We start from the raw sequence: 25,245 nt of genomic DNA, 5'->3' as shown, positions 1-25,245 counted from the left end.
TCTTTCCCATGAACCACGATCTGCCATGTCAGTTGAACTCATTTTTTTCCTATGTATTTATCCTAAAAGTACTGACTATAACATCTAGAAGCAATGGTATTTATTACTTGCATTAGAAACTTATTAGTACATTCAGCTTAAAATAGCTAAATAAGTAATAACATGCTAAAGTAGACATTGACATAGGCTAGTTTTGGCTTAGATAGTTGGTATCTGATGCCAGGAACATAATAAAATGGGAGAAAAAACTCAAAAGTGGGCAAATTCTACCCATTACCATTTTTTTTTTTTCTTGAACGCTGGAAAAAGACCACTGTTGTTCAATTTTGGTGGTTAAACGCCTCCCTCTTGTTCAAGAACCACTGCCTAGATGTGGAATGCGTCTGGTTAACTGTGGCCCCTGGTTGGTTGGAATGGTCTGTTTCCTGGTGTCACTGTGCTGGGCAGTACCTAGTGGTGGATGCACCCCAGGGGGACCAAGGAAGGATGCAGCCGGGCAGCTTCTCTGGGGGATATGAGCTACCTTAACAACATCTGAAACCCCTTCCTTCCCCGCAGGCCAGCGGCGGCTGTGGGAGGCTGTGAAGAGAAGAAAGGCCATGTGCAAACGCAAGTCTTGGATGAGCAAGGTACGTGGACGAGGAGTGAGATGGGGCGGGCAGCCGCGCAGGCCTCCCTGTGAGGTCAGTCCTGGGGATCTCCCCCGAGCCCAGGCAGGTGTGATTTGTACCTGGTCCAGACCTCCCTCCTCCAGGGTCTTACTGGGCAGGGTGCCTACAGAACTGCCCAGCTAAGTGTCTCGTCCCCACTGGAGAGGGCATGTGAGTAGCCCGTGTGCCGTGATGTCTTCCCGCCCCTGCCCGCTGTGCAGTCGCATTGAGCGTGTAACAGGCACTTGCTGACAAGCACGCGGTAACCTGAACCCTTCCTCTGTCTGCCTCTTGGGGCCAGTGTCCAGGGCAGAGTGGTGGGGACTGTCTGGACCCAGGACATCTTTGCCTGGCTTCCCTCCTCCCCCACTTTCCCTGGTCGGCAGGGGGTTTCTCTGGTCATCTGGGCCTGCTGACAGCTTCCTTCCCCACTGCCTGCCCCCCTTCTCCCTTTGTCCTAATTTGGGTCTGTGGAGTGGTGAGTCCCTGGTCTGACTCAGTGGAACTTTGCCCATTGTCTGGAAGACAATGCGAGAGGAAGTGAACCAGCCAGGGCCTTCCCTCCCCGCTTCTGGCCTCAGGACTGGGGTGGGGGGGGTGGGCAGGGCAGAACAGCTGGACCAGGATTGGGCAGCAGAGATTTCCTGGCTGTGATCTGGCCAAGGGGCTGTCTCTTGGGACTCTGTGGCCTTTTCTGGGGACACTGTCCTGGTCCCTTGCCCAGGTTTTAGGGAAAGATGAGTTTGTTGGGTGGATAGAGGCAAGACGGAAGAGCTGTGCAGAGCGCCTGGATTCAGGGGTGGTGGACCACCCCATAGGACGTCTTCGGGTTGGTCGGTGAACCTGTCCGGACCTGAGGCCTTTCTTCAGTGGGAGTGCGGGCGACACTTGTCTAGCTCACCTCATTGGGCATTGGAGAGGGTCTCTTAAAATAAAGGCTGTGAAGGGCCTTTTTAGCTGAACACTGCCTGCAAACATAAGGTAGTTTAGTTATTGGGAGGAGGGACAGAGCAGAGCCTAGAAGAGGCCTTCATATTGGAGACACCTCCTAACCCATACAGATAAGGCTCTGCCAACCTTTGGGGGCCAGGGGCCCAAGTGGAGGTCTGCAGCCTGAGGCCAAGGCTTCGGATGCTCCAGTGCAGAGGGCCAAGTCAGATCGATGGGGCCAACTCTGCTATTCAAGGCCTCCTTCCTCCTGTCCCGACCTTTGGCCCTGTCCCTCCACAGCCCAGGCTGCAGAGTCCCCTCCAGTCTTCCTTTCTCAGCTCTCAGCTCTAGGCGCCCCTCCAGGAGCTCAGCTGTCTTCCCAGGCCTTGCTTCATCTGCAACCCCCCTCCTCCCGCACACACACACACACATTCATGGTTCAGCCTCAGGCTCAAATTATCCTCTCCCCTGGCAGGATGAAGGGCAGTCAGCTCCCCAGAGAGGGTGGAGACAGACAGCGCCAAATGGGCAACCCAGAGAAGGGGCCAGGGCTAAAAATGGAAAGGGAGGTGTTTGTGGAGGGCCCCTCGGGCTCCTGCCCATCTGCTCGGGTTAGGGGCTGAAGTCTGTGCTTGGGAGGGGGACAGGGAGGGACAGGTGGTGCAGAAGATGGGTCTGGAGGGGCTTTGGGCTCTCTCTGACCCCACAGCTGGGTGTGGGGCCACAGCAGTCATAAGCCGCATGCCTGTCAGTCCATTTCTGGCACATACCCTGAGGCCACACTGAGACTGTGGGTTCCTGTTTAAGGGTGTGGTCTAGAGGAGGGGAGGGCCTCCAGCCCGGCTGCCCCTTGGCAGCTTGGCAAAGCCAGGACCTCTCTGGAGGCCTAGTTGACGATCCTGTGGGGCAGGGCTCAGTGACCTGCTCCGGGACCTCAGGCTTCCATCTGGCCCCTGGCTGCCTTTAAACAGGTGTTCAGTGGAAAGCGACTGGAGGCTGAGTTCCCTCCTCATCACTCTCAGAGCACCTTCCGGAAGACCTCACCCACACCAGGGGGCCCAGCAGGGGAGGGGCCCCTGCAGAGCCTCACCTGCCTCATTGGGGAGAAGGACCTGCATCTCTTCGAGAAGCTGGGAGATGGCTCCTTTGGCGTGGTGCGCAGGGGCGAGTGGGATGCCCCCTCGGGGAAGACGGTGAGCTTTCTGGGTCCAGTGGGGTGCGGCAGAGGGACAGGCCTCTATGAGACTCTGGCATAGTGTCCCCAATGCTGCCTCTGAGGCAGGTCTTTCCCCTCTACTGGGATGTGAATGGGGCTGGGCATAGGTCGGAAAGGGGCTTGCTGTGGACTCCATGCTCAGCTTTAACTAGACACGTCTCTTTCTTTTTTTAAGTTACAAAAATAATGTACTTATTGTAAAACTTCGGAAATTATTTAAAAAATACGAAAAAACAGTTGTTTGTAATCCCACCACTCAGGAAGCAGAGTTGGCATTTCAACTTAGTGAGTTTTTATGAATGCACAGACCTATGTAACCACTGCCCCGATCGTGACAGAGAACAGTCCCAGCACCCCAGAAGGCTCCTTCTTGTCCCTCCACTGAGTGTCCTCTTCCTCCACGGGAAGCACTCTTTTGATTTTTCTCACTATAGGTTCGTTTTTGGCCATATATGTAGCTTTTTGGGAATATATGTGTATATAAACATATATACACATATATTTAAGACTTCATTCATTAGAGAGAGACAGAGTGTGCACAAGCGGGGGGTGGGAGGCGGTGGGGGGAGAGGCAGAGGGAGAGGGAAAAGCAGATGCAGGGCTTGATCCTAGGACCTGGAGAACATGACCTGAGCTGTAGGCAGATGCTTAACCCACTGAGCCACTAGGCGTTCCTTTTGGCATTGTATTTACAGTGTTTTCCTTCCACACCAAAAACATTTTTAGTAGTCCATTTATGACAACGTTTTAATACTCTGTCACCACACTGATCATCTCTTCTTGTTGAGTTGCTCTTTCACCTGGGCGTTTCCCCAGGAAGGGGAGGCCCTGCCCCAGCCAGGCCACAGGCCCCTGTGACGTCTCGCCCACCCAGATTAGCAGACCCGAGTCAGGGCTGTTTGGACTGAGTCGGAGGGAGGAGCAGGCTGGCGCAGAGCACTGGAGCCCGGCACCCGTCCTGACCCCGCCCCATCCCCACCCCGGGCAGGTGAGTGTGGCTGTGAAGTGCCTGAAGCCTGATGTGCTGAGCCAGCCCGAAGCCATGGACGACTTCATCCGGGAGGTTAACGCCATGCACTCACTGGACCATCGCAACCTCATTCGCCTCTATGGCGTGGTGCTCACGCCACCCATGAAGATGGTGAGTGCTGCAGCTAGTGGCCGGGGGCTCAGGCAGGGTCTCTGGGCCCCCAGATATGCCTGTCCCCCTGCCTGCGCTGGGCTTCGTCCCTCCACCCTGATGAAGGATGCGTGGGTCCCCTACCTGATGGGGCCGGGCCTGGTCCTGTGGCCACTGGAGCCTGTGTCTATCTTTGGGTTTTGTTTGTGCTCACTGGCAGAGAGTTGCACTCATCAGAGGGGCTGGCCTTAGAGTTTCATTTTTAGAATTTTCTAATCTGAGCCTCTGCGGTTGCTTCTTTCGGGGTCTCGGGTTCCCACGTTACCTGGAGGGAGAGGCTTGGGGAGCTGGAGAAGGCCTAGAGGTCCCCAGAGGACAGGCCAGGGAGGAGCATGGCTTAGGCCTTCAGCAGAGGGACTGGGAGCCCAGCATAGGGCATGGGGGAATAGGACGGGCTCTGCCACACTGACTCCTCCTGCCTGCCCCATGGCCTCAGGTGACAGAGCTGGCGCCGCTCGGATCGCTGTTGGACCGGCTACGCAAGCACCAGGGCCACTTCCTCCTGGGCACTCTGAGCCGCTATGCTGTGCAGGTGGCCGAGGGCATGGGCTACCTGGAGTCCAAGCGCTTCATTCACCGAGACCTGGCTGCCCGGAACCTGCTATTGGCTGCCCGTGACCTGGTCAAGATTGGGGACTTTGGGCTGATGCGTGCGCTGCCCCAGAATGACGACCACTACGTCATGCAGGAGCATCGCAAGGTGCCCTTTGCCTGGTGAGGGACAGGAGCTGCCAGCTCATCGGGTCTGGGCACTGCCCTGCTCCATCCCGGTCCCTGCATGCCCCGGCCTCGGAGCCCCCCAGGGCTTCAATGACCACAGTAGCCTTTGTCTTTTCTGGACCTTGGGTGCCTGTCTCGTGTGCAGTCCATCCACTCATCCATCTAGGAATTCTCTGGGCCTATGTGCTGGGTAGTGTGATGCACAGGGGTGAGGACTGTGGGGGCTTGGAAGGGCTTTCTGGAGGACTCCGTAGGAAGCTCCCGAAATGTCTGCAGTTAGCCAGGCAGACTGGTCGGCAAGTACGTTCCAGGGAGAGCTAGCCTCAGGCAGGGCTGGACCGTGCCGGGCCTGGGGGACTGACAGGGACTTTAACCTGTGCGTGGAGGGTACTTGACCCTGTGCCAGCCCTTGTGTGAGCTTCTCCTTGCTTAAGCCATCGTGGTCCATTGCTTCCAGACACCCCCGAAGGACTGTGGTCTCCTGCTTTGGGCTGCAAGGAGTAGGCCTGGTTCTCCTTGCCAGAAGATCCTTCTAACCCGGGTTGCACGGCCCCCTCTAATTAATAACCTACTTTATATGTGGGGTGACCACACATTCCGGACTTTGCCTATTGTTCTGGAATCAATAACAGTGCCCCCTTCATACCCAGGCATCCCAGGTGGGGTGGTAAATGATGAAGTCCCCTCATGACAGCCACTGTGAGACGAGCAGGTTATTGTCACTCCTGTTTCACAGATGAGGAACATGAGACTTGGGGATCTTGAGTGACTGTCCCCGTGTCCTGCCCCCTTGGAGTGGCAGGGCCACCTCTCCAGTCCCAGGAGAGAGTCTCTGGTTCTGTTAGGTTGGCTTGCCCGACACCCTGCACCTTAGCCCCCCAGGGAGTGCCCTTCTGCTGCCTACACTGTGTGGCATTTCTCTGTCTCACCCAAAAGGGAGTCCCAGAGGGAGTGTGGGATACTTGGGTGAAGCTAGTATAACTGTTTCCAGCCATTTCGGTTCTTCCCCAGACCCTATCCAAATTTCCCACCCACACCTTCCTGCTGAAATGACCCAAATCCCAGGATCCTGCCCCAAATCCGGAAATTGTCCTCCTCCCACCACAGTTAGAAAACAGCCTGAGATTTCATCCCATCTCCTCCCCCTCACTGACTCTTGGAACCCCTGACCTCCCCCCACCCCCAACTGCTTCCCTGACCTGCAGACTTCCCCCTCATCCCGCCCAGGCTCCAGGGGAATAAAGACATGAGCATAGATGATTTTCCACAAGTCTGTGCCTCCCCCAGCCAGTAAGTCCTGTCCCTGATCACTTCACTCATGTCACCAGTACCTACTGGTGAGCCTGGCACACAGGCCCACCACATGTTGAGTGAGTGTTTAATGTCCGGTGGGCTGATGTGGGTGGGCGTGCTCTGAGAGGCTTTCTGTGTGACCTCTGCCTCTGCCAGGTGTGCTCCTGAGAGCCTGAAGACACGTACCTTCTCCCATGCCAGTGATACCTGGATGTTTGGGGTCACACTGTGGGAGATGTTCACTTATGGCCAGGAGCCCTGGATTGGTCTCAACGGCAGTCAGGTGAGGGGCCGGAGATGCTCTCCCTACGGGACGGGTGGGGGTCGATTGGGTTCCCTGTTGGAACTGGGTCTTACTCACTAGGACCCTGTCCCCCGTGCCCTGTGGCCTCCTATGACCTCCCAGATTGCTGAACAGAGAGAAGGGCCCCTGATGGTGAGGAGAGGGCCAGACTGGGGCTGGCTTACCTTTTTTCCCTTGCCATGGCCACCTACCCAGAGGCCCCAGCCAGAGGTTGAGGGTCAGAGGCCTGGGGATAGGTTCCTGGAGACCTTTTCTCTGGGGTCCAGGCCTGGCAGCCCACAGCTCCAGGAGTTCCATGGGCTGGAGGGAAGGTGGGAGGCGAGGATCTGGGGGCTCCGCTCATGTTCAGACTGTGCCACCCCACTTCCAGATTCTGCATAAGATTGACAAAGAGGGGGAGCGTCTGCCACGGCCCGAGGACTGCCCCCAGGATATCTACAATGTCATGGTTCAGTGCTGGGCCCACAAGCCAGAAGACAGACCCACCTTTGTGGCCCTGCGGGACTTCCTGCTGGAGGTGAGGGGAGGCCGGCACCATGGGGCTGGGGTATCCGGGCAGGGGTCAGGCCCAGGCTGGGCAGTGACCTGTGTCGGCCCCCAGGCCCAGCCCACAGACATGCGGGCCCTCCAGGACTTTGAGGAACCAGACAAGCTACACATCCAGATGAACGATGTCATCACCGTCATTGAGGGAAGGTAGGGAGAGCAGGGTTGCCCCTGCACTGCCTCAAGGGGTATGGGGTGGGGATGGCAGAGAGCTCTGCTGCCTCCATGGTTCCCATGACAGCATAGGGTGGGGGGAGCCTGAGCTGTGCAGTAAGGGGAGGATAGGCCTGGCTTCGCTCTGGAGTGCCTGGGGTTAAGTACCAGACGCTGCCGCTCCAAGGGAATGTCCCTGACCAGCACCACCTCCTTTACCCTTTCCCCACTCGGCTCCAGCCCTGGCTGTGTGGGTCAGGGCCAAGCTGCTGTGACGGTGAGGCGTAGGAAGTGGCTCAGTTGGCCTCGGGGCCACAGCTAGGGACTCTGGAACTCTTGAACATTCCTCTCGTCTTCTTCCCCTTCCCTTCCCGCCTCCTCCCAGGACAGGGACTCTTGACTACCCACCTGAGTGCCTGTCAGTACCCCCAAAGCAACCCGCTCTCTTCCTGGCAGCCTCTGCCCTCCCACTGAGCCCCACTGCCCCTTCCCAGGGCTCCGCTCCACTCTCTGCTGGGCTGCCCACATGGGATCCCAGAGCCCTCTGTTCCTGAGCTCTCCCCACAGCCAGACACCTGGGATGCTTGCCTTTGCCTCCAGGCGGCATCTCCTGAGTCACGTCAACTTCCTGCAGCTCCTGTTGGAGCCCTTCTGCCCAGGAGGCCCTACCCATCACTCACCCCACCCTCTGTTATCTGATCCCCAGGGCAGCTGAGGAACTGGTTGGGGCAGCGCAGGCTTGAGGTGCCTTTGGGGTAGGGGGTGAGCATGGAGGACCAGGAAGAGGAGCGAGGCAGAGGAAATCCCCTGTGCTCCCAGCTTCTGTGACGCATGGCCAGGCTGGGGGGTGGGGGGTTGAGGGCAGGGGTCGCTTCCCATGGAACCATTTCCCTGGGCCTCAGGTTTGGGGATCTGAGCTCATAGTTAAGTCCTGTCCCCATGGGGGTTGGTAATGGAGGAGAGCTTCTGGGTTGAGTCAGAGCGATGGAGTGGGCCTTGGAGCCCAGGGTGCTTCTGGGGACACACACCCTGCCCTCACTGTGGCCAGACCAGGGCTCCCCTAGCCTTTGGGCCCAGTATCTGGAAATATAGATGACATATCAGCGAGTTGTGGGGATGGAGGTTTGGGGAATTAGTGGTGGTGGACAAAAGCAGAAAGCTTCTAGGAGGTGAGAGGCCCCCAGGTCAAGAAGGTAGCTAGTGTCTGGATTTGAGCCTGGGGGCCAGGCAGGGGACTATAGGCATGGGTCTCTGAAGAGCATTCTGGAAATAGGAAGATGCCCCATCTGGAGGGGCATGGCAGGGCCTTAAGTCGGAAGTCTGGACCCATATCATTCTCACCTTCAGGAACCTGAGGACCTTGGACCTGACCCTTCTTGTGCACCATAGCCCTTGGGTGTTTATTTCCTCCCAGTCAGTGGGGGCCCAGTGTTCCTCAGAAGGTGACTCAATTGCTGCTTGTGTTCTGGAGTGTGTGTCTCAGGAGCTGGTGGCCTGGGTTTCCACCAGAGCAGGGCGGGTAGCAGGCGGGGCCCCGGGGGAGCCACTCCTTTTGGGAGGCACTGTGGTCGTGCCCTGCCCCACCCTTGGGTCCCAGGCGTTGGTTGGCCCCAGCTGCGGGCGGGCTCTTGCAGCTGCCTGCCAGTGTGAGCTCCCTGGCTCCCTGGGCTCCTCCTCCATGGCCCGCACCGACTTGGACCACGGTGCCTGCACATGGTTCCTGGAGCTGCTCAGGAGGTGGGAGGTGAGGGGCAGCCGGCGAGGCTTTGGGGGTGGGTCTGTGTGCTTTCCCTCTGGCCCCTTGTTTTCTTGGTGCCCAGATGTCTCTGTGTTTGTTTGGCTGACTCTGTCTCCACATCTCTGGGTGGAGGGTCTGGGCTTGTACGCATGGTTCTCTGGTTCTCTGCTTTCCCGTCTCTTAGCCTGGCTCGCAGCTCTGTGTCTGTTTCTCTGGCAACCGTGGGTTCCCCTTGCGGAAGCAGTGCCGAGTCTGGGATCCCCTTGTCCATAGCTCGGTGCTTCTTGGGGTGCCAGGCAGTGGGCAGGAGAGGACACCCAGATGCTCTGTCAAACTTGTGAGGTGCTGTCTAGATGGAGAGACAGATGACGGGCGGGTCTTTTCCAGGGGAATCTTGTTTGGAAGCTGGGATGGCTGTAGCACTTCCGTGTTCTGTTTTTATAGAACTAGAGAAGGGAGACAGGTGTGGAAATCTATTTTCAGGGCCTTGGCCTGGCCTGGTCCTTGGAGCCTCTGCTTCCAGGGGTAGGGTGAGGGGGAACCAGGGGCCTGGGTGGTCCAACACCAGGGATGCCTGGGTCACTCAGAAGTGAGTGGGACTGTGTTTTGAGCAAAATATTTAAGCAACAGTTATAAGCCGTTTCTGGGCTGGACTACCTTGGGCCAGGACTGGGTGGGGGCTGAGATTTCCAGAAGCTGGTCCCACGTAGAAGCAGGGGCAGCCTTAGGCAGTTCTCAGTTCAGACCTAGGTTTCCCAGGTGCCACTCAGCTTCTTGCCTGTTCCTGGACGCCAACAGGCAGCAGGAGACAGAACATTTGTTTGTGCCAGAGGTGCTGGGCCCTGGTCTCTTTCCCCGGGGACTTCTATCTGTGCGGCAGTGTCTGCCCACAGTGGGCCTGACCCCTCCCATTGCTGTGGAGACTCTGGTCCATTTGTGGGGTGGGGGTGGGGGTGTGGGGGGAGGGAGCATGGGTGTGGCCAGTGCATGCCGGGTGGGATGGGTGACCTCCCTGTGTGAGCCGCTGGCGCCTGGGTCCCACCAAACCTCGGAGGGGGTCGGTGGGCAGCTCAGGACAGTGTCAGCCATCTCAAGAGTTATGTCTTGTTGAGAGGGTGCCGCTGCTGAGTGTGCTTGGGATGTGACTCCCAGAGTGTCTTTTTTCTAAGCGTGCTTTGCACCCCCAACTCCCCTCCCTGGGGAGCAGAGTGTGGAAACTGATGTCAGGACTCTCAGTGGGCCCAGCGCTGTTGCTCGGCCATACCCACAATAAGAGGAGGGGGCTGGCATCTGTCACTCTCCTACGTGGGTCCAGAGGAACCCCTGTGTCAGGACTTCAGCTGTGCTGGCAAGAGGCAGGGGGTGGAGGGAGGGACCTCCTGGTAATCTCACCTTGCTCAGGGTCCACAGGGGGCATAGGGCACAGGGCAGACCTGTCCACAGAGCAGACCTGGCCTTGGACGTGATTCGGTTCTCCACGGGACTGTGTTTCTGCCTCAGCCGCCTCTCTCACCCAGGTTAATATGCACCTCTGAAGAGGCGTGGAGAGCAGAGTCTATTGTCCAGCCTGGTTGGGCATCCGAGAAGTTTGTGGAGAGGCCTGCAGAACCCAGGGCACCAGTGGGCACAGAGGGGAGGGGAGACCAGCAGCAGAGTTCCCTGGTGGCAGACGTCCCTCTTCACCTCTTCACCGGCAGATGTCAACCTCAGCCTGCCAATCCGGCCCCGGGCCGGCCGCGCCCCCCCCCCCCCCCCCCCCCCGCCCCCCCCCCCCCCCCGCCCCCCCCCCCCCCCCCGCCCCGGAGCTGCGGTGCTGGGTGGGGGGGCGTTTCTCTTCTTGGAAGGGCCCTGCTATATTTTGATGGCTTTGTCCCTTTGTCCCTTCCTGGGTGTTGTCCTCTCTTCTTCCTTCCTCTCCTGCCTTTCCCACCCCAGGGCAGGGAGTAATCACAGGGTTGCTGTGTCTGGTGGTGGGCTGGTCTGCAGTCCTGTTTAGAAGGAGGTGGCTTCCCAGCCCTCCCCTGCCCCACCTCTTCGCTTCCCGAGAACTGCTGGACTCTTGGGACTTGACCTGTGACCTCTAGAGCTGGCGGTTTGAGGTCATGCTGCTCCCAGGGGGCCACGTTACCTTCCAGAGGAGGCTCCAGGAGCTCAGCCTCCATCCCCCCTCGGCCCAGTTTGGAGGAGACCTTTATGCTCCTGGCCTTGCTGGTGGTGGTTGACTGGGTATGCACACGTGGTCACAGCAGCATGAGGCTGTCCTTCTCCTGCCTCAGCTTGGATTCTGCCCATGTCGTCAGGTGTAATGAGCCCAGCGGCAGATAAGGGAGCTGCAGCCTGCCATTTGAAGTGTCCAGGAGGGCCCCCTCCTGCCCTGACCCCCACCCCAGGCCCGGGCTTAGGCTGCGTCAGCAGAGATCAGAGTGAGGAGCTGGGTCCCACAGTCCAGCTACACTGGGACACTGGGTCCCTTTCTAGACCCTGTATTTAAGACAAGAGTGGTGTTCCCAGGAGATGGCTGGGGTTAAGGCGAGGGTCCCACAGCCCTGCTGAGAAGTTGCAGAAGGCACTGGAGATGCAGAACTGGTAATGGGACGGAGTGAATTGCTTTGAGGGCTTCCAGGTGCATGAGGGGCTGCGTGCAGGAAATAGAGTGTGGTTGGAGGGCTTGGTTCCAAGCTGAGTGCTGAGACCATGGTGCTCCTTTGGACCCTGCAGCTCAGGATGCCGGGAAACTGGGCTGAAGAGTAAAGTCCAGTGGCCAGAGGGTGGGGGTTCAGGCCTTGCCGGGAGGAAGGAGGTGAGGCAGCTTTGTAGGAAGGGTGCTGGCTTGCAGACTAACAACTGAATTTGAATCCGGGGTCTGCTATGATCTTTCTGGGAACTGTAGGCCAGTCCTGTCACTTGTTTGAACCTGTTTCCTTATTTGTAAACTGTAGGAAAAGCTGTCTGACCCACCTAGGTATCTTGGGGTAAGGTGTGTGCAAACAGCTGGGCCCTGTACCAGAGGAGTGACTGGTCTTGGGGCTGATAGCAGACCCCACTGGGCTCAAGGTTGTAACTCCCGGGGCCCTTCTGCCCGGCTGTTCAGATAGCATGGCTAGAGAGCTTGGTATGGGAAGTGTCCCGCTCCCTGCCCCCATCCCTACATGCCCTGGGGTTCACCATGTCATCTCTGTTGAGCAGGGCTGAGAATTACTGGTGGCGTGGGCAGAACACACGGACGCTGTGTGTAGGGCCCTTCCCGCGCAATGTGGTGACTTCCGTGGCTGGCCTGTCGGCCCAGGACATCAGTCAACCCCTGCAGAATAGCTTCATCCACACAGGACATGGCGACAGCGACCCCCGCCACTGCTGGGGCTTCCCCGACAAGATCGACGAGTGAGTGCTATTGGGGGTGGGGATCACCTATGGCTCTGGAGTCATAGGCTCTTGCTGGCTTCCGAGGTCCTTGTCACAGCCGTGAGGCAGAGGGTCTCTTACTGCCCAGAAGCTGTTCCCTGCAGGCAGAACCGGGGTTAGGAGCTTGGGCTGGAGACACACTTCTGTTTGGTGGAATCCCCCACCCCTGGTGCACTGACCTTAGGAAAAGGGACTGGGAACAGCCTTCCCAAGGAGCTCAGCAGGGAAGCTATGATGCTCCCTAGTGTTTATGTAGAAGCTTCCCTTCTTGGGCTGCTAGAGTCCTGGAGACTGAGCCTGTGGGCCCAGTGGTCAAGTGAGCTCGTGTTCCCAGACTCAGGGGCACAGAGAAAGAGCTCCCTGTGGGGGGTGCCAGTTGGAAGGTTAGGCAACACCCCCACCTGCTTGCCAACTCTGTACCGGGGGGGGGGTCAGTCCCCTTTAAGCAAAAGGATGAGGTCATTGGGGGGCATCTGGGGAGGACACGGAGAAGAATTAGTCATTTCCTGAGTGCCCTGCCCCAGGGAGCCACCTGGCAGCTCCTCTCTCCGCTGGCCCCAGGGGGCTTCCAGGCAGCCCTTTCTCCTCTGACTTCTCCTGACGTTTGGCTCTGCCCTGAGAGGCCCATGAAGCAGGCCTTCCCCCCCTTCCCCTCACACGCCAGAAGTGAAGCCCTGCAGAGCAGCTGGTGTCGCTCACCTCCGAAGAGCCAGGCTCGGGCCTGAGGGAATTGGGGCGAGGTGTGGAGACGCCCTCCGAAAGGAGGCCCGGCGCCCTCTGCCCTGCTCATGGCGTGCTGTGGCCGGCCCAGCCCCATTCCTCTGGGCTTTAATCAGCCCAGTGACTAAGTCCCAGGGCCTGACAATCAGCACGGGGCTGGAGAGGGTGAATCGGGAGCGGGCCAGACAGCCCGGCCCCTCCTCCACCTGGCCGTGGGGCAAGAGTGTACCTCCTGCCCACCCTGCCAGGGTCGTGTGGCTGGGTGCTCCCAAGAGGGCCGGCAGGTGGCTGACAAGTGTGGGTGGGGTGCCCTAGCCATTGCGGACAGCAGCTCTGCTCCTGGAGGGTATTCTTAGAGTCCCTTCAGCCCAAGCCTTTCAGCCTGCACTCAGGACTTTTGCCCTGCCATCTCTCTGTGACCCCTGTCCCTGGGATACAGTTTGTGGGGAACTGCGGGGAGTTGGAAGTCCTGTGCTCCCGGCCCAGTCTGTGCAGGGCTTGGACAGGATGGTTCCCGCCATGTGCCCAGGGTCTTAGTCTCCACCTGAGGTTTCTCCACGGTCGTCACTGCACAGCCTTTCCCCTGCTTCCCTCCTCTGACTCGGTTGTCTCCCCACAGACTATACCTGGGAAACCCCATGGACCCTCCTGACCTGCTGAGTGTGGAACTGAGCACCTCCCGACCCACCCAACATCTAGGAAGGGTGAAAAGTAAGAACCCAGCCCCCCCAAGTTCGTCAGCTGCCCAGGAAGAGGTACTGTCCTCACCGGGCACGCTGAGCCGGCTGCTCTGGCTCTGGGACAGTTGGGTCAGGGCTCCTGGGGGACAGCTGAGCCCTGGCTCCGGCTGGCTGTGGGGTGGAAGATGAGAGGCAGCTGTATCCGCCGAGGTGGGCACCCAAGGCCAGTCCTGTACTGGCCTGCCCACCTCAGCTTCCCTCCGCCCTCCCCGCCGTGCTCAGATCCTGGCTTTCCTCACTCCCCCTAATCCTGCTGTCCTCTCCCGAGCCAAAACCACCCCACTGGCTTCACGCTGGCCAGGAGCCTCATCCATCTCCCGGATCCTGTGCCTGTCGTTCCGGAACACGGTTCCCCCCATCCTGCCGCCCCACTGCTTCCCATTGCTGTTGGGTTTGTACGTTCATGCGCCCCTACTCACTGCTCTCTCTCTGTCTCTATCCACGCTCTGCCCTCCTGTCTGGCCCTCTTCCCTCCCACCCTCTGTCTGTCCCGCTCCGCCCCTCTGCTCTCCGCACCGCCTTTCTTGCAGGGCAGCCTCCGCCTCGCCCACCTCAGCCTGCCATCTTCGCTCAGAGTAAGTGGGGCTGCTCTCGGTGCCTTGGCCCCTGCCCCCGTCCCCTCTCTCCTCTCATTCCTCCTCTCCTTCTGGAAGGTACAGAGCCCCAGTGGGCTGGCTGGGTGGGAGTGGGTGTGGGGTGTGTGCTGTGAGCTTTTGCCGCTAACCTAGCCCAGCATGCCTGCCTCTCCCCTGACCCCTAAAAGCTTGGGCTTCTGGAGCAGGTGTGTGGTCCTGGTGCCCACCTGTTCCCCCATCAGCTGGCCCTGGCGCACTCCCTTTGGGACCTGCAGAGGCGGCTGCGTCTGGGCTTTTGTGGTGTTTGGTCAGGAGCTCCGTGCTCTCCAGGGACAGCGCCAGCTGCCCTGGGTGGTGGGTGATTGCCTGTAGCCTCCATTCCGCACTAATGGTGTGCCGAAACGGGGTGGGCGTAAGCAGGGACTGACGGGGCCCAGGAGCCTGGGGTATTTGGGGGGTCTTGTGTGTTGGGGTGTCAGGCTGCTGCAGGGTGTTGCTTGCTCTAGCCGAGATGGAGGCAGGGTCGCGTCAGCCCCCCGGAGAGCTGGCAGTGTCCAGAGCAGTTTCTGTGCTCCTGTTGGAATAGGGTTGGTGTGCACTGAGAATTTGGGCAGCCGAGGGCTAACCTCTGGGGGCAGTGGGAGTGGGGAGTTGCGAATGATACTTGCCTTTCTTCCCCTGTCCCCCTGTCTGACACTGCCTTCCTGGCGGGGTCTCCCTTTCTATCCTAGAGCCAACCTACGACCCCGTGAGTGAGGATCAGGACCCCCTGTCCAGCGACTTCAAGAGGCTGGGCCTTCGGAAACCAGCCCTGACCCGTGGGCTGTGGCTCGCAAAGCCCTCGGCTCGGGTACCGGGCACCAAGGCGGCTCGAGGCAGCGGGGGTGAGGTCACACTCATTGACTTTGGCGAGGAGCCTGTCGTGCCTGCCCCGCGGCCCTGCGCACCCTCACTGGCGCAGCTGGCCATGGACGCCTGCTCCTTGCTGGACAAGACCCCGCCACAGAGCCCCACACGGGCCCTGCCCCGGCCGCTGCACCCCACACCCGTGGTGGACTGGGATGCGCGCCCGCTGCCCCCACCTCCCGCCTACGACGATGTGGCCCAGGATGAGGATGACTTTGAGGTCTGCTCCATCAACAGCACCCTTGTGGGTGCAGGGGTCTGTGCGGGGCCCAGCCAAGGGGAGACCAACTACGCCTTTGTGCCTGAGCAGGCACCTCTGCTCCCTCCCCTGGAGGACAATCTGTTCCTCCCGCCCCAGGCGGGGGTCAAGCCACCCAGCTCTGCCCAGACCGCACAGATCTTCCAGGCGCTGCAGCAGGAGTGCATGCGGCAGCTGCAGGTCCCGGCGGCCTCCCTGGGCCCTTCTCCTGGCCCGGCCCCAGTGGGTGAGGACAAGCCCCAGGTGCCCCCCCGCGTGCCCATACCCCCAAGGCCCACTCGCCCACGGGGCGAGCTGTCTCCGGCCCCCTCGGGTGAGGAGGAGCTAGGGCGGTGGCCCGGACCTGCCTCCCCTCCCCGGGTGCCTCCCCGGGAACCCCTGTCTCCTCAAAGCTCGAGGACCCCTAGCCCACTGGTACCACCTGGAAGCTCCCCGCTGCCAGCCCGGCTCTCCAGCTCACCGGGGAAGACCATGCCCACCACCCAGAGCTTCGCCTCCGACCCCAAGTATGCCACGCCCCAAGTGATCCAGGCGCCTGGCCCACGGGCGGGCCCCTGCATTCTCCCCATTGTCCGCGATGGCAAGAAGGTCAGCAGCACCCACTACTACCTGCTGCCGGAGCGCCCACCCTACCTAGAACGCTATCAACGCTTCCTGCGGGAGGCCCAGAGCCCTGAAGAGCCAGCCCCTCTGCCTGTGCCTCTGCTGCTGCCCCCGCCCAGCACCCCAGCCCCTGCCGCCCCCACGGCCACTGTTCGACCAATGCCCCAGGCCGCCCCAGACCCCAAGGCCAACTTCTCCACCAACAACAGTAACCCAGGGGCCCGGCCACCAGCCCTGAGGGCCACGGCTCGGCTGCCACAGAGGGGCTGCCCTGGGGATGGGCCAGAGGCTGGACGGCCGGCAGACAAGATCCAGATGGTGAGTGCTGGGCCCAGGTGCTGGGGTGGAGGGCAGGGGGCGGGAAGAGGCCCCAGGGCCCCAGAGGAATGGGCCCAAGCGGAGCTGACGGGTAGGTGGGTGGGTGTGCCCAGCTGCAGGCCATGGTGCATGGGGTGACCACAGAGGAGTGCCAGGCGGCCCTGCAGAGCCACAGCTGGAGCGTGCAGCGGGCTGCCCAGTATCTGAAGGTACCGCCACCTCCCGCCCACTCTGGCTTTCAGGGACCCTGAGGACTGGTTCTGCTGCACTCGCCTCCCCCTGCCCCTCCCCACCAGCCTGCCTCTGGCTCTCCTTTGCCCCCACCCTGGCCGCCCCGGCTGCCTGCCGCCCTTCAGCCCCGGTGTGTCCCATGGCACCACCCTCTGCTCCCTCAGGTGGAGCAGCTCTTTGGGTTGGGTCTGCGGCCGCGGAGTGAGTGCCACAAAGTGCTGGAGATGTGCGACTGGAGCCTGGAGCAGGCCGGCTGCCGCCTTCTGGGCTCCTGCGGCCCTGCCCACCACAAGTGAGTGAGCCCCGGCCTGAGAAACCGTGTCCCAGCAGGCACCGCGCCAGGGGACAGCCTGGCCCCTCGTGGGCCACACACTCGGAGGCGGGCCGCAGCCCCGAGCCAGGACAGGAACAGCTCTGGGGAGAGCCGTTTCTCCTGAGTGCCTGTAGACTACTTAGCCCCTTGGTTCAAATGAACTAAAGAGTAAGAAGGAACTGGAGCCTCTCTCATGGGGCTTGTTTACTGTGCCTGTCGCCCTCTGATTGGCTAATAAACAATACTGCTGTTCTCTTTATTATTATCATCATTATTAATGATAAAAAGCATCCCAGGATGATAAATTCCAAAATTACTGCTGACTTTGCAACTGATGAGCCTAGCACCAAGAGGCCTTCTCATGCCCACCCACGTTGGACGTTCCCTGCTCTGTTGCATCCACTCCTCTGTTGATAGAGGCCATTTCTGGTTGTTTCCCACCCTTCAGGCGCTGAGATGTCGGGAGAGCCAGAGGGTCTGCTCTGAAGGAATCACTTGAGCCTGTCCATCTGACAAGGGTGGGGAGAGACCCTGCCCGGGCCTGGAGGACCTGCTGCCACTCGCTGCTCCTAGCGGCAGGGCAAGGCCAAGTCTGCGGGAGACTGGGAGCCCCGCCTTGCCATCCCTCCCTCACCCAGTGCTGTCCCTGCAACTTTGGATCAGCCCTTGGTGCCCTTAGCCAAGGGGCGGGAAGAAGCCCTGTGAAGGCAGGCCTGGTGGCGGCCTCAGTATGCCCTGCAGCCAACCTGCCTCTGGCTCCAGCCCTGGCTGTGGGGCCTGTGGCCGGAGCGTGTCCCCAGGCTCTGCTGACCGGGAAGCCAGGCTGCACCCGTGGAAGGAGGATGTGTTGACCACACAGAAAGGGGGACCAGCACCCACAGGCCCTCTGCAGGGGAGGGCCCTTCTCCAGGGATCCCCTGGTGGGCTGTTGGGGGTGTCAGAGAGAATGTGACTTGTGGCCTCGCCATGGATACGCTATGGGACTTGGCTGGTCTTAGGATCTTGTGCCTGGAAATAGCCCTAAGTGGCTCAGGAAGCAGAGCAGGGGTGCCAGATTGTTCTCTGGCAGGGACCAGGGCCCAAGGCCCCAGGTTTGGAAGGAGACCAAGGGGGCAGCTGCCCTGGAGGGACACCAGAGCTTCCTCTCTGACCCAGCTCCTCCCCTATGCTGTTTCGTTTTCCTGCCAGCCTCTGCCGCCAGAGTTGCTGCCCCAGCTATGGATCCCTGCTTCTTCCAGATAAATAAAGCTAGTTTCTATTTTATGTTAACTTACTTGTGCCTGCCTATTTCTTTGCCTCTTGGTCAGCAGCCCAAGGCCCCAGGGCTTCCCAGGCCACCATCTGTCCAGGCAGCAGGCCCTGTGGCGCCACCTGTGGACCGAGAGAGGGAGGAAGTGCGGCCAGGGACACCCTTCCGGCTCCCTCCCCTTCAGGGCTGGCAGAGGGGCAGAGCCTCCATGATGCAGACCTGTACTTACAGTCCCTCTGTTCTTGCTCTAGAGTTCCCCAGAAGGCAGGGTATACTGCAGGGGAGAGCTGGCGCAAAGCCAGAAACTTCTGTAACAAGGAAAGCTTCAATAGATGTTTTAATTTCGTTTTTCTGAGTATTTCATGTGGTTTAAAGTTCAGAAGGTATCGAGTCTCTAGTGAAATCTCCCACCCCAGCTGCATCCTCCCCACCCCCGCCGCCAGAGGCAGCCTTCCAGCATCAGAGTCTTTTCCACTACAGTATTTTGAGGAGTTCATAGCCATACTGAACGAGCATCCCCCTTCTTGTTTGGGGTTCCATGGCTGTACCATGGTCTGTTTAACAAGGCCTCACAACCATTGCTGCAGTAAAACGGCACATGCAGATTAATTTTCACTTACGAGTCAATCTGAAAGATATGATCCCAGGAGCAGAGCTCCACGGTCAGAGTATGTGCTTTCATGATGAGTCTTGCTGAATGGCTGTCTATGGGGGAGGTGGTTCCAGCAGCCACAGCTACCAGTGCAGGAGAGCTTTCCATGCGGTACTGAGCTTTCTGATTTTTGCTGGAGAGACAGGTCTCCCTAGCTTTAATTTACATTTCTCTAATGAGGGCATACACACAAAAAATTATTTGGGCCATTTGTACTTCCTTTTCTGTGAGCCACCTATTAATACCCTTGACCCATTTAAAAGGTAAATGATTAGTCTGTTAGTGGTTCTTAGAAAATGACTGGATCAAGGGAATTAGCCCTTTGGGCTTAACCATGCCTCTGAGCAGGATGAGAGCTAAATCATGGAGAGGAAGCTGATGGTTTAGATTTGTTAAAAACACAAAGACCACTTAGGATGGTCTGGAGGCTGTCTGTGAATCTGCTGCTCCAGGCTGGCCTGCGCCGTGGGCCCTCAGGCCTGGGAGGTCTGGAGCCTTCAGATGGAGACGTGTTTAGCATACCCTGTGTGCTAAGTTAAGAATTCAATTATATTTAACTGCGATTAAAAAAATGCTTATTTTTAAAGATTTTATTAGAGAATGTGTGAGTGTGTGAGCACAAGTTGGGAGTGGGAGAGGGAGAAGCGGACTCCCTGCTGAGTGGGAGCCTGATGGGGGGGGGCTCCCAGGACCCGGGGATCATGAGCTGAGCCCAGGTCGGATGCTCGACTGAATAGGCCACCCAGGCATCCCTAAAAATATTTGGTCACAATGTATCACCAAAGAGAAGAAGTTAATATTAAGTTAATTTGGGGCTTTGCTGTTAGATCCAGATTCCATTCCAGTTGTCTGATCTTGGAAAAGTTACTTAACCTTTCCAAGCCTATAACCCCAGGGACAGTCATCCCTGCTTTTTAGAATGGTTGCACAGATCAAGTATTTCGCTTAGTGTGTGGACCATGACAAGTACCCAGTAAACTGTAATCATTGTACGTTTTATTTCTTCATGTTCCTGCTGTTCTCATTACTCACGGACCACAACTCTGGTGTACACACACTTGTCTTCTCTTCCCATTTCCCTTAATATCATTTTGTTTTTAAAAAATAATTTGTTCTTTTGCTACAGAGTCGTTCCTTTTTGTCACTCATAGACATTTTCAACTTCATTTTTTGAAATGTTGTTTCTTGGTAAGCAACTGCAGAGCTAGTACATTTCAGAAAGATATTTTGCAAGGGTGACTCCAAAGGATCAGGGGCTACTCAGTGTATCAGGAAACCGAATGTACTTTTGCCAGATCCCCAGTTTCCTAAGTCCCAGGGCTTCCTGCTGTTTCTCTCACACCAACCAGCCTGCCAGCTTTTGCCAGCATCTCCTGGGTTTACTGAAAAGATCTTAAGGGAGGCTTTTGAAAAAGTTGACCCGGGCCTGTTTGCCAACAAGGAGAATCAATGAATCAGCAAGGATTCACTGGGTATCTTACGGAGTCAAGTCCTGAGGAGAGAACACAAGCTGAACAGACAGTGCCCAGGGGACGCCACCATTCTAACCAGGTGACAGGTACTCTCAGATCATTATGTGCCAGGTGCCTTGGGAGCAGAGGAGGTGGCTTCCTGGAGGAGGTGACATTGTGCTGACTTGCTGGAAAAAAATAGGCAAGTATCGGGAAGGTGAGGGGCATGTCAACATTGCAGCTGGAGGGAACAGACTGGGTTTAAGTGCTGAAGTTCGGTAAGGCTGGAAGCCATCCTTCTGTTGTGTTTTTGGGATGAGCTGGAGGTGGCTCTTGTCCGATTCTGATCCTGGTGAGTGAGGCAGGCCTCGATCATGAAGCTGCTGGTGTGATATCCTGAGTCCTTTCGACAGCAGAGGAATGGTGTGATCAACCTGTGTGGTGTTTTGTTTTTGTTTTTAATATTTATTTGTCAGAGAGAGAGCGTGCACAAGCAGGGGAAGCAGCAGGCAGAGGGAGAAGCAGGCTCCCCACTGAGCAGGGAGCCTGATGCGGGACTCAATTCCAGGACCCTGGGATCATGCCCTGAGCCAAAGGCAGACGCTTAACTGACTGAGCCACCTGGGCATTCCCAACCTGTGTCTTTAAGAGATAGCTCTTCTTAAAAGTGGCTCACTGTTCCACTTTAACCACGAGTGGAGGAAAGGTCTAGTAGATATGTCTCACTGCACACTGGGAACATAAAGGCATTCTTAATTTGAAGCAAATTGATTTTTATGGAAATTTGACGTCGGGGAATAGAGGGACCTTCATCTCCTGGAATCCTTGGCTAGGGCAGGGATTCCCAAAGGCCAGTTCAGCATCAGTGCTGGTCTAGGGTTGCACTGGTCTAGGGTCAAGTTTTCATTGGTCTGAGTTGAAATGACAAGAATAAGAATCATACAACGGAGTTTTTCTTAAAATGTATTCACGTTCAAGAACTGCCTTTATCTTGAGATTTCTGTCTTCCTACATTTATATTGAAATGGCTATTCCTGTGTGATGATGGTAGGGATAGTGGCAGGTGCTAAGTTTGTCTGCAAACCCCTAGATAGCTATGTTATGTTAGCCTGCCCTCTCCAGCAACTATTACAAGGATCCCTGAAATCTGTCTTCAGAACCGCGGGGCACTAGTGCTTTTGTGTTGTACAACACCACCTATTGGCCAAATAAGACTTTGCAGCCTGGTTTAATTTCAGATTGCAAAGAGACAAGATTGTGTAAAGTCATTGCCCAATGTAATCCATTAAATCCAAAAGCTGCTGGCCCGGGCCCATTGGTGCTTAAAGGACTCATCCCAGAGAACCTGGGAGGGGAGGGAACCGGTTTGCCCACCATCTGGAGCCAAATGGGGGCCAGCTAGGATCTAATGCCTGCAAAACGGACTGGGTAGGAGGCTCTGAAGACCAGTGCTAAATCTAGAAAAGAAACCAGGGGCTGCCTGGGAGGATGCTGTGGGCTAAAGGAGTGCATGCAGTCACTCACCAGTGACAAGTCCTAGGATGACACCAGCACCCTTTGGGAAACCCCAGGCACCACTGTATCTTTTGTTAACGTTTTTATGATTGCCGTACACTCTCACTGTTCACTGAACACTCAGAAAAGCACAGTGAGAAAATTAAAATTACCCAGAAAGTCACCTAGAACTTTGATATATTTTCTTCCAGTTTGTTTCCTGCGCACATACATGTTGTGTGTATTACAGTGTTAGAAATTAAGGTCATCCTGCTTCGGCTATTTTTTTTTTTTAAGATTTTACTTATTTGACAGATAGAGATCCCAAGTAGGCAGAGAGGCAGACGGGGGGAGGGAGGAAAGCAGGCTCCCTGCTGAGCAGAGAGCCTGATTCGGGGCTCGATCCCAGGACCCCGAGATCATGGCCTGAGCTGAAGGCAGAGGCTTAACCCACTGAGCCACCCGGGTGCCCCCTGCTTTGACTATTTTATAACCCTTTTATACTTAATATTTTATACCAAAGATACTTTTTCCTATCTTGAAATTAATTCTCTCAAATGTCATTAAATGTCAAATCTTAAAGCACTGCATGGTTTTCATTCTGTAGAAATGAAATGCAGAAATTTTGTTAATTTAATCCACTGTTTTGTTAACATTTTTATTTTGTAACAAATGATCTTTTAAAAGATTTACTTTTAAAAGATTTACTTATTTATTTGAAAGAGAGAGAGTGTATGCGGGCTTTGGAGAGCTGGGAGAGGGGAGGAGGGAGAGAACCTCAAGCAGACTCCCCCTCGGAGCGTGAATCCTGATGTGGGGCTCAGTCCCATGACTCCGAGATGATAACCTGAGCCGAAATCAAGTCAGTCACTCAACTCACTGAGCCACCCAGGCGCCTGTATTTGGTGACAAATTATTTTACCAAATACTGCTAAATGGCTTTTGAGAAAGCTTTCTCTTCTTTATTAAAACAAAGCATATAGTTAGTAAAGAGAGGACTCATATTCTGGAGATTTGTTTTAAAATATTTTTGAGTGAAGTGATCTGTTGAGAATAGTCTGGATGGTTGGAGGAAATGGGCCACAAGTTGATAACTGTTGAAGGTGATGACGGGATAGGAGGGGTTATGGTGAGTGTTCCTTTCCACAAGAAAAAGAGAAGCAAAAATGCATGCGTCCTCTAGCTGGGAACATTCCCATTGGGGCCCCTGTCTTCTCTGAAGTTGCCTTTGTGGGTTTCCCTGTTCCCACTGCCAAAACCAGGAGGCTGCCCAGGATGAGTGACCTGCCCCCTGTGCGGCCCCGGCACAGAGTGTTCAGAACCCCTTTCTCTTTCCTGTCTCTGTGAGGTAGAGTCAGGGTGGAGTTTTACAAACCACCGAACCAAATCCTGAGAGAAGCCTCTCCAGTCCTGTCACCAGCCTTGTAACAGGCCCCATCCCCCGTGTTCACCCTTTATCCCGAGGCCTACTAAAAGTGTAGCATGACGTCCAGCCACAGCAGCATCACCTGGGTTCAGAAATACAGAACCCAAATCCCATCCTGGACCTACGGAACTAGAATATTCTACCAAGATTTCCAGGGGGTCATGGAGATGATCAAGTGTGTAAAGCCTTGAACTAAAGGCAGCTCTGCTCTAATCCCAGAGAGCTGTTGGGCCTTGGGTAACCGCTCTTGGCTGCCAGGAGCCCCTGGTCTCTCAGGCCAGAGCTGTACTCCCTGCTCTGTCCCATCCACCCACTCCCATGACCCATCACCCATCCTAACTGCTCTTGTTTTGAATAAATAATTCACTTAAGCTTTGCGCAGTGGCACTATCATAGCCAATGAGGTTTATCCGAGGCGCGATTATTGCTAATAAATAATTCACTTAAAAATGTATGCAAGGAATTTAATTGCCAAGCGTTCATAATAGTAATCAACTAGAAGCCATCAACATGTTTTGTAATAGAGGATTGGTTGAATATTAACTATTTTATCCACAGAATGGGAATCAACACAGCAAATGAAAGAATCCTTAAAAGAGTATTGATTAATTTCAGTTAACATTAAAACTGATTATTCCTGAGATATGAGAGTGTGTTTTTTTAAACTTCTGTATCCCATTCTACTGTAAAATGGCTTCCTGTTATAGTTTTTTTTTTCCATTTTTTTTTATTGTGGTAAAATACACATACCATAAAACATGCTTTTTTTTTTTTTTTTAAATAGCAGTCATCCTAATGAGCATGAGGTGGTATCTTGTGGTTTTGATTTGCATTTCCCTAATGATTAGTGATGTGGAACATCTTTCATGTCCTTGTGGTCATTTGTCTTCCATTTCTTAATTGGCTTACTTGGGTTTTGCTGTCCTAATGGCCCTTTTGCTAGACACCATGACCAGCGCCTCATCTCCCACCATCTGGTTTCACTGGCCTTGAGTACTGCTTCTGCCTTTCTACTCTCTCCAGGCATGGGACGTGGGCTTGGCTCTCCCTCCGTGCACCTTCTGTCACGGCTGTTTCCTTTTTGAGGGTATTCTCAGCCTGTTCTTGGAGGAGCAGAGTGTCTCTTGGCATCCCCATCGAGCCTGCTTCTACACTTGTCCAAGGACTGCTTACATTCCTGCTGATGGTCTCCAAGCCTCTCGGAATGCCACCTTCCCCACGGCGGTCCCAGCCCCTCCGGGCCAGGCCGCCTCCCGCGCGTGCGCACAGGCCCGCTGCCCCGCTCGGCTTTTCCAGCCCGGGAGTCCCCCTGGAGGGAGATCCGGGCGCTCTGGACTGTGGGTGGATGAGAAGAAAGGGCAGGTTCGAAGGAGCAAAGATCTGAAATCACAGAAGCTCTTGTGTGGTAGGAAATGGTGGCTGGACAGGGGTGCCTGGAAGCAGGGGAGATCTCACCCAGAAAAAAAGTTGGTAACGTGGCCTCGGGGGATGGTTTTGCCTCTCTGATTAGGGTTTAAGTTGCAGAGAGCAGACTTGCATCTTACTCCTCTTTATGTGCTCCAGGAAAGTGTGTCAATTTTTTGCTTTTGTAGCCTTTTTAGTTCATTTCCCTTCCTCCCTCCGTTCTCTCCAAGCCTTCCTCCTTCCTCTTGTTACCCCCATTTCTCCCTCCTACCTTTCCTCCCTCTCTCCTTCCTCCCCGGTGGAACTGAGTGAGCGGGTACTTAGAACACATTCATTGTATTAATGGAAGACATCCTGTCACTGGTGGCAAATCACTGGCTCCCCAGTCCCTCCTCCCTGCCAGCACCAGAGAGGCCCTCGGCACCTCGCGTCAGAGGCAAGCCTCCTGAAGGATTCAGCCTCAGGGGAAGCCCCCCACTCTCCCTCTTCTTGTCTTGTCAGCTGTCCCCCTTTCTCACTTACCTCCTTCCCCTCAGAACCTCAGGAAGGTTGTGGCCTTGAGGTAAGGGAGAGCTGGTCAGAGAGGGATGGCAGAGCTGCAGAAAATCCATGACTGGCCTGTGTTTTGGAGAAGTGGTTTGGCCGCCCAGAGCCCTGGGGTTAGGAGCACCGTGTCTTGTCCAATGCTTACGCTCTGTTTCCCGACAGCCTAGCCCACAAGTGAGGACGCTAACAGATTCGTGTCATGTGCCTTTATTTTTCTTTGTCTCCG

At 56.3% G+C, this 25,245-nt stretch overlaps 1 protein-coding gene and 1 pseudogene across 7 annotated transcripts in view; both read left to right on the top strand.

Moving 5' to 3' along the window:
* Positions 1–18,066, top strand: part of TNK2 (tyrosine kinase non receptor 2) — a 45,390-nt gene extending 27,324 nt beyond the window's left edge. For 3 of the 7 annotated variants that reach the window (XM_032336305.1, XM_032336260.1, XM_032336297.1), the window contains exons 3-16: positions 559–629; positions 2,552–2,773; positions 3,785–3,937; positions 4,413–4,690; positions 6,146–6,272; positions 6,664–6,810; positions 6,895–6,989; positions 11,917–12,111; positions 13,472–13,563; positions 14,123–14,245; positions 14,899–16,253; positions 16,367–16,462; positions 16,649–16,776; positions 17,246–18,066. In XM_032336305.1, the coding sequence (XP_032192196.1) occupies positions 559–629; positions 2,552–2,773; positions 3,785–3,937; positions 4,413–4,690; positions 6,146–6,272; positions 6,664–6,810; positions 6,895–6,989; positions 11,917–12,111; positions 13,472–13,563; positions 14,123–14,245; positions 14,899–16,253; positions 16,367–16,462; positions 16,649–16,776; positions 17,246–17,252 (3,089 nt within the window). In that variant the 3' untranslated portion in view covers positions 17,253–18,066. The other 4 variants (XM_032336278.1, XM_032336311.1, XM_032336271.1 and 1 more) reach the window with 3 other exon arrangements.
* Positions 18,067–23,439: 5,373 nt separating this feature from the next.
* On the top strand, positions 23,440–23,541 carry LOC116581194 (annotated as a pseudogene).
* The last annotated feature ends 1,704 nt before the right edge of the window (positions 23,542–25,245 follow it).

This window comes from Mustela erminea, chromosome 1 (assembly GCF_009829155.1).
Source record: "Mustela erminea isolate mMusErm1 chromosome 1, mMusErm1.Pri, whole genome shotgun sequence".
Classification (NCBI taxonomy): domain Eukaryota; kingdom Metazoa; phylum Chordata; class Mammalia; order Carnivora; family Mustelidae; genus Mustela; species Mustela erminea.
This window is presented reverse-complemented; position numbering and strand designations above follow the sequence as displayed.